Source organism: Sitodiplosis mosellana, unplaced genomic scaffold (assembly GCF_009176505.1).
Source record: "Sitodiplosis mosellana isolate CC-2019 unplaced genomic scaffold, AAFC_SMos_1.0 Smas_scaffold_6150, whole genome shotgun sequence".
NCBI classification, from domain to species: Eukaryota; Metazoa; Arthropoda; class Insecta; order Diptera; family Cecidomyiidae; genus Sitodiplosis; species Sitodiplosis mosellana.
This window is the reverse complement of record NW_022601391.1, coordinates 1,930,577-1,943,531: the sequence shown is the minus strand read 5'-3', so window position 1 is coordinate 1,943,531 and position 12,955 is coordinate 1,930,577. Positions and strand designations below refer to the sequence as shown.

At 35.8% G+C, this 12,955-nt stretch overlaps 1 protein-coding gene across 1 annotated transcript in view; it reads left to right on the top strand.

Annotated features, from left to right (window-relative positions):
• The window catches only part of LOC129573885 (neuropeptide CCHamide-1 receptor-like), a 44,700-nt gene extending 34,588 nt beyond the window's left edge, over positions 1-10,112 (top strand). The window contains exons 3-9 of the mRNA XM_055455024.1: positions 2,442-2,668; positions 3,504-3,610; positions 3,809-4,021; positions 4,442-4,545; positions 5,812-5,949; positions 7,330-7,443; positions 7,582-10,112. Of these exons, the coding sequence (XP_055310999.1) occupies positions 2,442-2,668; positions 3,504-3,610; positions 3,809-4,021; positions 4,442-4,545; positions 5,812-5,949; positions 7,330-7,443; positions 7,582-7,672 (994 nt within the window). The 3' untranslated portion in view covers positions 7,673-10,112. The remainder of the gene's footprint in view (positions 1-2,441; positions 2,669-3,503; positions 3,611-3,808; positions 4,022-4,441; positions 4,546-5,811; positions 5,950-7,329; positions 7,444-7,581) is intronic.
• Positions 10,113-12,955: the final 2,843 nt, after the last annotated feature.

Genomic DNA, 12,955 nt, shown 5'->3' with positions numbered 1-12,955 from the left:
ACAATTCAAATTACTTCGTTTTTATTTTGGTAGCATTTTTACTTTTGTCCGGGCCGATTATGTGCCTACTTCGGATCATTACTGAGCGCTCTGGGTTTTACTCAGAGGGGGTCGAAATTAACACTTCGGCCGTATTCGTTTGCCTAATGCAATTTAACTATGGTAGCATAGAGTACAGCAACAAAAACAGAGCATTTACGTCATCGTGTCGTTAACTAGCATTCCACTAAACTAAAGGGATGTCGTATGTAACGAACAAGTAAGAACTATGGCACATTATCAACTCGGTACAATTTTACCTACCTTCTCAATTGCCGTAGATGCGAGCTTGGACTCGTGTATTTCATCAAATTCGATGAGACACTGAGCTCAAGACAAAGCGATAAGCTAAACAAACTAAGTAATGTCTCAATATAAGTAATGGGTGTCGTTACCGTTTCATTTTCGTAAATCACTATTCGGCATTCGTCCTTTTGCGCACCCAATGTGAGAGAGCATCGCTTTTTTTTTCTCGTGTGTTTCTTTTTCGGTTTTTGGTAAAAGGGTAAATCAGATTTAGTTTTCGTGTGAAAGAAGGAGCTTTTTTTCATCAGCCGTTTGCAATTCCGTCAAGACAAATACCATCGACATGTCTTGATCTAGTGTGATCAATTTTACGCGTTCGATTCGGTAATATTTCGTCGACGCACGAATAATCACACGCTCACATCCGAAATGAAAGGCGTTCGAAATTTCTACAGAAAGTGAATAAAAGAAGAGCCATTTCCTTTTATGCGTTCAATTCAGCAATTTTTTGCCAGTAGCAACAGCGCCGCTACAATCCGATATATTGTTAGTTGTAATTCAAAATGAAATGCTTGAAAGCCGCTGAAGAATGTTAGACACATCGATGGGAAATAAGCCGAGCAATCGGCAGACAACACTACGGCCGCGAACATTCAAATGCACACATAAAGAACATTTAATCAAGTATCGATAAAAGCGCCGCATTTACCAACTTCACCTCCTCCTTCTCTCACCATCTATGTATCTCCCAATCACAATGAATTTGGATATAAGCTGGTCTCTGTCAAATTAAAGAAAATCTTCATCAAATGGCGAAAGGCTCATCCACACATCCAAAATAATTCTGGACTTTACGGCTTGTCAAAGGCATTCTTCATTGCAATGTGAAAAACTTTGATGCAGATTTTTTTCCCCTTCTTTCTGTCGACTAACAACTTAGTAACATCGAAAACATGTTACATGCTCATTGTGTGTGTGTGTATGTGTGTGGCTCAATGCCAACAATTCGAAAATGTTCGCGATTCAATAATTTTATTTCGATAAATCACATGAGATAATACTTTACCATACTGCTACCTACTTTTGGCAATACTAGCTAACCATCAAGAACAGACTCATTTCTCAACGATTCACGCATGCACGCCTTTTCTATGCTATCGCAAATAAAATTGAATTCCAACAGTCAGAAATATGCGAGATGGAAAATATGGATATTTTTATGTGTTGGCACACAAGTCTCCGCATGGCTTTGCATCGATGCAAACATAATTTGCAAACGTATCGATCGCTATTTAATTAAGCGTTGTTTAAAATAGTAAAATCTAATTTATTTACTATCACATTAGTGATTAAATGATGTGATGCTCTACTTGATTACGTTGCAACTCAATTAAACTGTATAGTTTTATCCAGTGCGACAATGTTTGCATATTTTAATATTGAATGTCATCGAAAAGACAGTTTACACTGCCTCCTGGCGAGTGGAACATGTATGCCTATACATTCAATAGACTGCTTCCCCTCCACATTTTCCCCTACCATTTTTTCAATAAACAAACTATATGAAAGTTGTATGGATTCGCTAGGTGCCGCCACAAGTACTCCTTTTTTTATCATTGTTTTCATCATGTTTTCACCCAAGACTTTGTCAAATGCCACTCGCCTATTTTCGGAAATGGCAGTGTGATATGCACTACCGTTACTGCCATTGAAACATGATACGTCTGCCGGAATATTTGTCTATTTTGTTGTTTAATGTCGTTAGAACTTCCACTTCTATATTTGAATTTATTTTGATGAGTATATGCGAGGAATAATGCGACGTAGTGTTTTACCGATAAATGAAATCGGAAGCATTCAACATGTTCTAGCATACACACAAAAATAATATGATGTTGGGCTGTGCCATCTTTTGGTTTGTATGTGATAGAATTACCCTAGATTGAATGAAAGCATGGTGCAAAGCACCGCAAACCAACATCATTTTCTTTCTGTGTATCAAGTGTCCCCCCGGAAATACTTTGCAAAGAATAAAAAGTTAATTGAATTGTCAAATTTTTTTTTTCTTCTGTCGAGGCGTTTCGAATCGAACACTCAACGTTGCATTGCTCCTGTGACACATTCAAATATGCTTATGGGGTGTCTTTTATTTTTAGGCACATTTTGTCGCTGTCGATAGCCGATCTAATGTTAATATTGACGGCCGTTCCCTTCGTGTCCGTCGTCTATACGGTTGAGAGTTGGCCCTGGGGTACGGGTGTGTGTATGATATCTGAATTTATGAAGGATTTTTCGACAGGTGTATCAGTATTCACACTGGTAGCCATGTCATGTGACCGATTTGTAGCAATTGTGAATCCACTGCGGCGATTTCGAGGAACTGGTAAGTTTCGTATTCGTCTTTCTTTCAGCTGTATTTATTACCTGTTCACCATCTGCAGAAGTATGTGATTAAAATAACATTTTGACCCAGTTGGCAAAAATTTTATTACCGGTAACATCTTCAATTATGCAAAAGAGAGAAAAAGCCAACATGGTTTCTATTCATTTTGTGCTGAGCTGTGCAAATGTGGCTACCACTCGGAATTTTCGAGGGGGTGAGGGAAATCCTTGGGATCAAATGCAATGCATCGAAATATAAACATTTAAATGTGAATATATCAAGAAGTATAATTCATTTCTTCTTGTTGGTTGTCGTGCTACGCCTCCAAATCGACCACAATTGAATGCATATAGCACTAGAGTATTCAACAGTGGTCGGCAGGAGGAAGAAAGGGTGGAGAGATAGCTAGCCAGTTGTTCTTTACCACAAAATGCTTGAGAATGTATCCTATAACGGTATGCGTTTAATCTAATAAATCAAAGCTTTTGGATCGGATGACCTATGCGTATAGGACCTATGACGCGTGGGATTTTTTTGCAATAAATCATGTGATAGACACCATCGTTTAAAATACGCAATAGGTGCCAAATTTAATCATTATTAATTAAAGATAATTGATTTTCGCTGCTAATGAATGGCTGTCATTGTGTACATATCACAAGCGAAGCCAGTGCTTAATTCCGTTCGATATGTATTGATATGCTCAACGTGCGATGAATGATGTACTACATATAATGCTGTACAGTCATCGCTGTGCATTTTAATTAGAATATTTGACTTGTGTGTTGTTAGTCAAATGGACAAATGAATGATTTGTATGTGGAAATGTTCACAGGTGTTACTGGCAAACGAACAACGCTTGCTACCGTTATGATAGCCGCATTTATATGGATGTTGGCCATTCTGTGTGCTGCTCCAGCATTGATTGGATCCAATGTGAAGGTACGAAGTTTTGCTCTTGATACATTTAAATTTCAATAATGTGGCAAATAAACCGCATCAAGAGTGCACGCTTATCTCTGGCTCACTAGTTCGCTCGCACGCTTTGGCTACAAATCCGATATTCGTAGCAAATTCCATTTTTCAATGAGGAAATTGAATCAAGACCGTCCATTCTATTTTACCCATTTTTTTTTCTAGCATGCATATGTCAACAAAAATACATCATTTAAATACTGTTATCCATTTCCGGAGGAATTCGGAGAAGACTACGCCAAGGGTATTGTCTTGGCCAAATTTCTGGTTTATTATGCAATCCCATTAGTGATTATTGGACTATTTTATATAATGATTGCCATACATTTGGCATATGGAGCCGGTGTTCCTGGTGAAATGCAAGGTGCTATGCGACAGGTAAACCTATCTATTTATTTATATTATATACTGGCTTTATTTGCGTGCATTCGGTATTTCCTCAGAATCGCTCAGAATGAACGAAAGCACGGTCATTTTTATTTTCGTCGCTCTATTTTGTAAATACAAAAACACCAAAAGCGACACCAGAGCCCAATTTGTGGAGATTTCTTTTATTCTAAACGATTCATTCAAGAACACATAACATTTGTCGGAAGTGATGTTCTGCTAAGGAGTATGGCTTTTATGTGCTATCTTGAGGTCAATAGTTCGGTCGTATCAAATCCAAACCTATGACTACATTTAAAACGCAACAAGAGCCTACGCCATAATTATCATATGTACTTTTTGTACTGCCCTGAACTAATTCCAGGTCATAATGTCTATGTATATGTCATCTTATCTTTTTTTTCTCTCAAGGTGAAGGCACGAAGAAAAGTAGCTATCACAGTTATAACATTCGTGGCAATATTCTGCATTTGCTTCTTTCCACAACATGCTTTCATGCTTTGGTTCTATTTCAAGTAAGTGAACATATTCGTCTTTTTCCCAGAAAACATAAACCACCCAATCCACACATCGCAACGGTCAAAGTCAATAGATTAAATTTTCAGAGAAAATTGTGCAATATAATCAGAAAAATGTGATTTATTTGCTTCAAACCAATAAGATAACTTTGAATTGAATTTTAAGTCAAGTTGCAAATGAAAGCGTGCAAAAAGTTCGGCTAGAAGTCGTATGAAATATTCATTCGCGTGAAGACTGAAGAATGTGAGCGAGTTTTATTTTACAGTTCAAGTGTTGCAAACTCACTGCGGATTAGTTTTATTTGAAGCAGAACCTAATATCATGTGATACACTACCCATCGAAAGATTGGACTCACAAGACATTTTTCATAGGAAATTTTGATTTTTCATGGTAAATTCAAATATGCTTACGAACTGTGTAGCCAAAAAGTATGTAACACGTACTATTTGAGCAACGTAATACTAAATCTTGAGGAAAAAAAATGAATAGACTTTTTTCGGAAAGATATGCACAAGTTGATTTTGTTCGTTCTATCTGCATATAAATTTATGCCCATTCGAACACAAAACTTATTCATATTATTCCAAGAAGTATTCGATGCTTTTTCTTGTTATAAATCTGTTACAATATCGTTCAAATGATATCTGATCGGCATGCAAATTTTTTTGTATGGTTACACAGTTTACAGATGAAAACGCTGCCAAAAACGGCACTTTGTATGAAAGATAGCTGATGAGATTAAACTTTTGACGGATAGTGTATTATGTTCATACTCTGTGTGTTGTACGTCTTTTGTACGCCTTACCATCAATCCCGAAGACCGTTGTTGTTGCTGAATTGAATCAACGTGTATGTGTGAACTGGCTCAACAATTGGAAAATATGATTGTGAAAATGCATTTCGTCGCCTCATAGACGGTACATTTCAGGCGAGCAAAGAATGAGTCGGAAAAAGAGGAAAAAATCAAACCGAACTGAATGGGTTTGCCCACTTCGAAAAAACAATCTCTCCTCTCTTTTAGATGAGGTGGTCCAATGGTATATAAGTTACATCACATCCGCGACGCGTCTATTTTTGCATTGACTTTGACTTCAAACGCGTTTTTGCCTCAACATTTTCTTTGAATTTAATGCATTTTTGTTAAGCAATACAATTTTTTTTTTCATTTTTTCCTTTTTCTCCTTCACTTTCGTTGTGTAATTTGTCCATTGGACATCACCGTCATCATCCCTCCATCGGTTTCGTATGTACGTAATGATAGTAAAAATTCGCACGCAGAATACAATGCCTTTTGGCATGTTTTACGAATCATTGGATTTTGTCTATCGTTTGGAAATAGTTGCGCCAATCCAATCGCATTGTATTTCGTGAGTGCTGCATTTCGAAAACATTTTAACAGGTAAGAAAAAGTCCAACAAATGATTATATAACAGCAGCTATATGCATTGTGTACAAGTTTTTCTTATGGTTCAATCTTGTCTATATCGTTCGAAGCTATTACTATTTTTACACTTTTCGTTTGTTTTTTTCCGCTCATGTTTGCACTTAGTCGCTGCTCCATGAAACGACACAATTCTACAATTTTACTTTGCATTGATTCCATTTCAAGTCTATTATTGCTCATATTAGAATTGATTGTATCGCATTTGAATAGCTTTGATATTCAATTGCTGATGCAACGTCAAAGTATTATATACAAATGCAAGCGAAATGCGCATGCAATGCCTCCAGTATTGCATTGAAACTTCGCAGATTCAAGAACAGGGTCGCTCCATATGAAAGTTAACGATGTCTTCTCTTATCGAACAATAAATTTTTTGGGGTTTGAAACCATAAGTTATGGTCCATAACGATTTGTTTTGACTACTTTTAAAGATTTAAATATTGCGACGATTCAAAATAATGGGCCAAACTGAAATTCAAGTTTTTTTTTTTCGTATTTTTACCGTTTTTTTTCCATTATCGTTTGCCAATAAATGTGACACCCTGTATCGAATTCAGGCTTAAATTCGATGGAAAAGACCGTTTTTTTTTATTATATTTTACGAAAAGTAACAAAAGAAACCCCCGGGAAAAATACGTATTATAACCAATACAATAATACACATCGTTTCGCGCAATTGAATAACCTGAGCACCGTTTTCAATTACAATTTTCATTTAATAACCATTTTCCACATTTATTTTTTTTCCATCCACCCCCTTTCTCTCTCTCTCTATTCCAATTCTTTACCTGTACCATTGACTTACATACAAACTCTCTCTAAGATGCCGTCGTCCATGTGCAAATTTCATTAATAATTTACCAGATATTTTCGTTCATTTAGTTGCAAATGTACACGTGTGTGTCGTATTTTCTTCCTCTCCATATTAATATGTAGATTAGATGTGTCTGGAGTATAGACTCTGTACAGTACCTACTAAAATGAATGTGAGCAATCAGTGCCGTCTTAGCATGGAGGCGAATGAAGCAGTCGCTTCATGGCGCCACAATTGTAAGCTGCTAAGAAAATTTCAAGAAAATAATGCCAAAGTTGGATAGCCCTGAATTCATGTATTGGCGCTACATTTAACATTTTAAGTGTTATCAAGAGAACATTATAGGGCCACAGGATAATTTTGCTTCAGGTCCCAGCAAAAAAAAGTGTTGGAACGCAATAAGTTTTTTCTTTGACGCAAAAAAAAAATTGTTTGATGTTGGATTTCGTATTATCTTCTCTGTTTCGTTTCGTTTCTTCTTTTTCTCTCTCTCCATGTGATTGCACATTAAGAACATTTAGGTTTTTGCTTTGCAAAGGTCCGCGTAAGCCATTAAGGAATCATATGTCGTTGACTTCGACAATATCGCGTCGCTACCCATCGAAACGTTACTGTCAACAAATGATGCTGGGCAGGTAATGGCTTAGAGAACAAAAATAAAACATTTGCGAATATATACATTGGCTTAAACAAAGTATAAGAACCTTTTGTGCTCTCTCTCTCTCTCACTCTATCGCGCACTTTTCTCTTACAATTTCCCCCTTTCAATCAAGTTCAAGGCAACTCCAAGAGACAACCATCACAATATTCCCAAATGGCAACAATAACTATGGAATTGACCTGGATAAGCCGACAGCTGAATAATCGGACCCAAGCCAGCCCCCGCATACAATTTGTGGTATAGTTCAATATTTTCCGCCAAATAAATCATGCAAATATGCAGACTGTAAACATTCATTGTTGTGAAATATTTATACTTTATACGATGTGATCAAGGAATTTGAATGCAAAGCTTTTGGATTGGTTAAATTTTAGATAAGTCACAGAGTATTTTTATTTTTATTCTTATTTTCTCTTTGCACTTGTAGGCTCAATTATGTTAATATAAAACACAAACACACAGTTCCATAGGCAAACGAGGCGCATAAGTAAAATTGGCATTAGAGCTCATTGAGCATAAAGCATTTTCTTTCAAATGAGGGCAATAGGCCTTTAAGAGACTGGCTGTAATCCAAGGCTTATGTATTAGAAGATCAAATAATAACGTACGCAGTGTACAGATCATACATTGAGAAAACGACCGACAAACACGAATAAGTGAGCAATTCCAATCTTAAGCCGTAAAATTGACTAAATTTCGGATTTAGCTCATTGCTAATGTTTAATCATATCAAATTTTGCACCGGTTGATTGACCGTATAATGAAATGGCTTCCATTTGGAATAAAAAAAAAGAAAGAAAAAAAAGTATTTGATTCACAGACACACACCCACACACCCACACACCCACACTCATACACACAGAAAGAAAAAAATCAAGACCAAACTCAATCCGTTCATTGCGAAATTCACCCTTTGAGACAGTATTCGAAGACAAATCACGAAAAAGGAGTATATAATTTTTAAATTGATTCACAAAATGAGACTTCAAATGAAGCATAAAATGAAACAACAATAAAAATGATTGGGAATTATTCCCGGAAGAAGGGTAAAAGATACGGCTTATTAATGTTGTGCAACATTGGCCGGTGACGTCAAAACAATGTCCCTATCAATTTAACGTAATCATCTCATCAACCTCTTTTTTTCGTTCATGTTACATTCTTAATGTAACCGATTCTTATTTGTTCTCATTTTCTTTATTTGGTTCTTGTGGAATCAAAATGCCGACGGTCATTTATATAACGGTTCGACTGGGCTTATTTCTTTTGTATAAAAAAAAACCATATATTCAAATTCAAACATGTGGTATATTTACCATAAACGTTATGTCTAACATTTGAAAAAAAAAAAAAATTATTGCAAAAGAAGTAAGGCATAAGTTCATTTACGTATGTATATACATGTAATATCAATCGATGAGGAATTGTGCGTTTATTAGACAGTTAATTTCGATTGATTTGTCAAGTGGCTAAATGAATTGTGTTGATTACGTGCGAATTATATTAACGTGATAAATCGGTCCTTTAATTATGTCAACAACTGCTGATAAATCAACTGTGATTGATCAAGCGTCGATTGAATTATAAACATTGGAAATCAGCAGATTTGAGCAATTTTTCCTTCAAATAATCGTCTGTAACCATCACAGAGTGATAGATTAGCCTAGTTGAACAATTGACCCAATATTTTCTTCGGAACAATGCATATATTAAAGAATTCGGACGAATTCATAGATGTATACGAAATACAATTGATATTGAAAACCAGCATTGAATGGATTTATTTCACTTTCACTGCATATCATTTAACGCTCATGTCCGTCAATTGGTGTCTATATTTGTGTGTGAACCAATTTATTATAAAAGCGCAGTACTTAGTTTCCGTGTAAAACGGGAGTTGAATGAAAAACGAGCAAAAATTCGCAAAACTCACGACAAAGGCTTATGAGAGGGAGAGAGAGAGAGAAAGCCTACAGGCTGTGTGCTGTGGCATAGATGACTTAAACAATTTTCGGTTCTTTTTCATATATACCATTCACACCAGAGAAATAAACAAGATTAGAAAGCACAATTTTCATGGCGTAAAGAAACTTTGTTTTTTAGGTTTTTTTCCATTGTTTATTTATAGTCATTTCAAGTGTGTAAGTTTGAGAAAATTTGTGGAAAACCATCAACATAAAAGACGGACTTTATCCAACACTGGGATCTTATCTTCCAACTCCAATGGGATTGTTCATTTTCATAAATCATACTCGTAAACGTTAGGGCATTAAATTTATTTTGCATGTCAAAAACATGCACGCGAAGCTCTCTTTGAGGTAATGAATTTTCTCCAATAATTACTTTCGGAAACGCAATCATAAAAATAGAATAAGACTCTGATTTAATTAGGGTAAAAGAAAGTTGAGGTGATTGTGGTTTGTAATTTCCCTTTTTGTAAATTTAATGTAAATAATTTTTCCCAAATTTAAATTATGATCCTTTGTTTCATAGCGAACACCATTTTGTTGATTTAATAGGATGTGCTCCCATAAAATACACTTGCCCAGAGTGATTATTGATTTGGAATGAGCATAGTGATAATTAGTTCGTAGCCTAATTTCTATTGTCGACTATTAGTAAATGTGATTTAATAAAAAAAAACAAGCATTTATGTACTGTTATGAAAGCGCTTAAATTCAATTTATTGCAGGCGGAGTTGTCGCGATGGCCATTTATATTGGTATTTACATAGGTCTTGGTGATAAGCAACTCTTTGTTCTAATTTCAACCTTTAAAATCTTTCAAGCCTTGTCATTTTCATCTTTTAAATTCTGAAGCAAACAAAAAAGGCTATCAATTCCAAATTGGGAGAAGAAAAAATGGTCAATAATTGAAGGGAAGCAGGAAAAAAAAATACCCGATTCCAATGAATGGGAGAAAAATTCATTATTATCTAAACGGTAGCGACACTCTATTTTTGAACCGCTATTATTATATTTCTTGCGATAAATTATGTCAACGTTTACGCACGTAAAATGCTTTCCTTCATTAAGGTGCCATGTTGATGCAATCAATCATTTGCTTAAGGTAACAAGGTAAGATCAACACAAGTCGAGGTAACATCAATTTAAAATTTAGCGCAGCAAAATGGGAATTCGTTATTTTTCCATTTATAGCCTATGAGATTATGTTCCAGAATTTCCCCCAAAAAACAAAAACATAAATCAATCAAAATATACAATTTGAATTTTTCAAAATACTTTGCTAAAATCCAAGCCAAAGGAAAAATCTTCATCCTTCGTCGCAAAACTTATTTGCATTAAGCTTCAGTGCTTCTTCTAGTTGGTGGCATATTTTCGATATACACTGTGGTACGGACATTTATTTGTTCAAAGTTTATGGTGTAAGACATCATTTACGCTCAAGAAAGTGAAGCACAATTCAATTTATACTTGCCTGTAAGTGTTCCAATTATGTTTGTGCTACAGCGAGCAAATGAATTAAATTTCTCAATAACTCTAGATGGATTGGTTGGCGAACGGCACAGTTTTCTACTTTTTTCCTTTCGTTTATTTGCATGAAAGTGCAAAACCTTGAAATATCATGGGCAAATAACGGTATAGATTGCCATCATTCGCGTATTTCATTTCCACACTCAAACTTCTCGAACAAAGTAGCAAGAACTTGAAGTTTGGTCAACATATTTTCAACTAAGTTTCTGTTTATTTACTGCTGAATTAATGAATGGAATGTGCCTTGTGCATAGCCAGAGCAGTATTCGAACGACAAATGAATGAAAATGATTATCAAAAAGTGGTTTTGACTGACGAATGCGTGAGCAGCAAGTGAACTGACTGGTGATGAAGCAAAAATATTTCTGGTCAATCATTCCCATTTCTCGCTCCAAAGGATCTCCTCTTTCAAAGGACGGAAAATGTCCATTTTGCAACGCAGAAAAAAATCCTGCCCATAAAGAGCTGGAAAACAATTCAATCGCTGTCCTGATTAATTCACTCAAAAGTAAGTTCAAAATGAATTCGTTGCAATTAAATTGACTCGAAGTCATTTAGATTCAATTAAGCCATTGTGCGTCAATCCATCGAAATGAAGTAGATCGTTCGCAGTTGCTGAAGGTCGAAGAAGAAACTTTTAAAACTGAACTCCTTGAATGACATCAATTCAAGAGCTACTACATCATGGACCGCTAGTGTCAAGTCACATAATACTAAACGCATCCATTCTTAATAGGAAAACAATGAAAAATTAATGGGTGCGTTTAATATTATGCAGCGCTTACGTGCATTTACGTTCGACACTAGCAGTCGTTGTACTACATTCAGAAAATTCATTACTTAAAAATGTGACGGCACGGTGAATCGAAGGACATTTCATGGAATTGAAAGGAAACGAATTTTTATTCCGTATTGTTAAAATCACTATTGGTTCTATTGGCGGCGTTGATTTGGAGCCGAGTGACACTTAATTTATTTCCGGTGAGTATTTGATTTAGCATGGTTGGAAACGTTTTTCACGTGACCGGTCATTTTCGCATGGGTATTTATTTAGCGATCACGTAAGAAATGTGCTCGGTAGACCAATGAGTAGGTGCCGGGCATAAGAAATCGGTGAATAAATAAACAAACAAAGTGCGCCCACACACAATTATCATTGCATTTTTCCTAAATATATAAGTGTGTGTGTGCGTATTTATAGACACAATGAAATACGTGATGTGCGGCAAAAGTTTGTGTTCTATCGGTTTGTTCACACCATTTTTTATTTGGAATTGTTGATTCTCTTTCTGGATGGAATTGACAATTGCCGCACACAGATAAAATTACACTCTCGAGACGCTTTCACCAAAGTGGTAGGTTGCACTTTTGGAAGGAGAAGTAAAAAGTACGCGTACAAGCAAACAATAAATCAGAGAATGGATAACACACATTTTTTACACAATCATTCATCACTGCATGCCTAGCTGCATGCATGAAAGCTTCATGTCGAAAAAGTTTTGTGCGAGTCAAGCGTCTGCATCGTAAATAAATCTCAATAGAATCAAACTTAATAATAAGCGGCACTCGGTATTATCTTCGGTGGAATTCCATCTTTGAGGTTGAGTTATTTAAACAAAATGCAAGCAACCGCACCAGGAGAAAGTCCAATCTGTGAATGAGACAGAGTGAGAGTGAGAGTGAGAGCGAGGAGTTTATCTGTCGCTTTCATTGAGCTGATGTACGTCATTGTAATACGGTTGTGCTGGCAATGTCAAGCGTTGTGTTAACCAATTCATCCGATTATTTTGTTGACAAAATACAATTATAGTTGAAGAATTTGAGCTTAAGCATCCGATAAACATCGAGGAAGCAAATGAACGCCAAATATAGATGGGACTGAAGATGGGGAGTATAAGGCACATATAAATAGCCTAAAATAAAACACAGAGAGAAAACTGAGTTGATTTTTACGTAGCAAAATGTTTGAAAGTGTCAAATTCCAACACATGT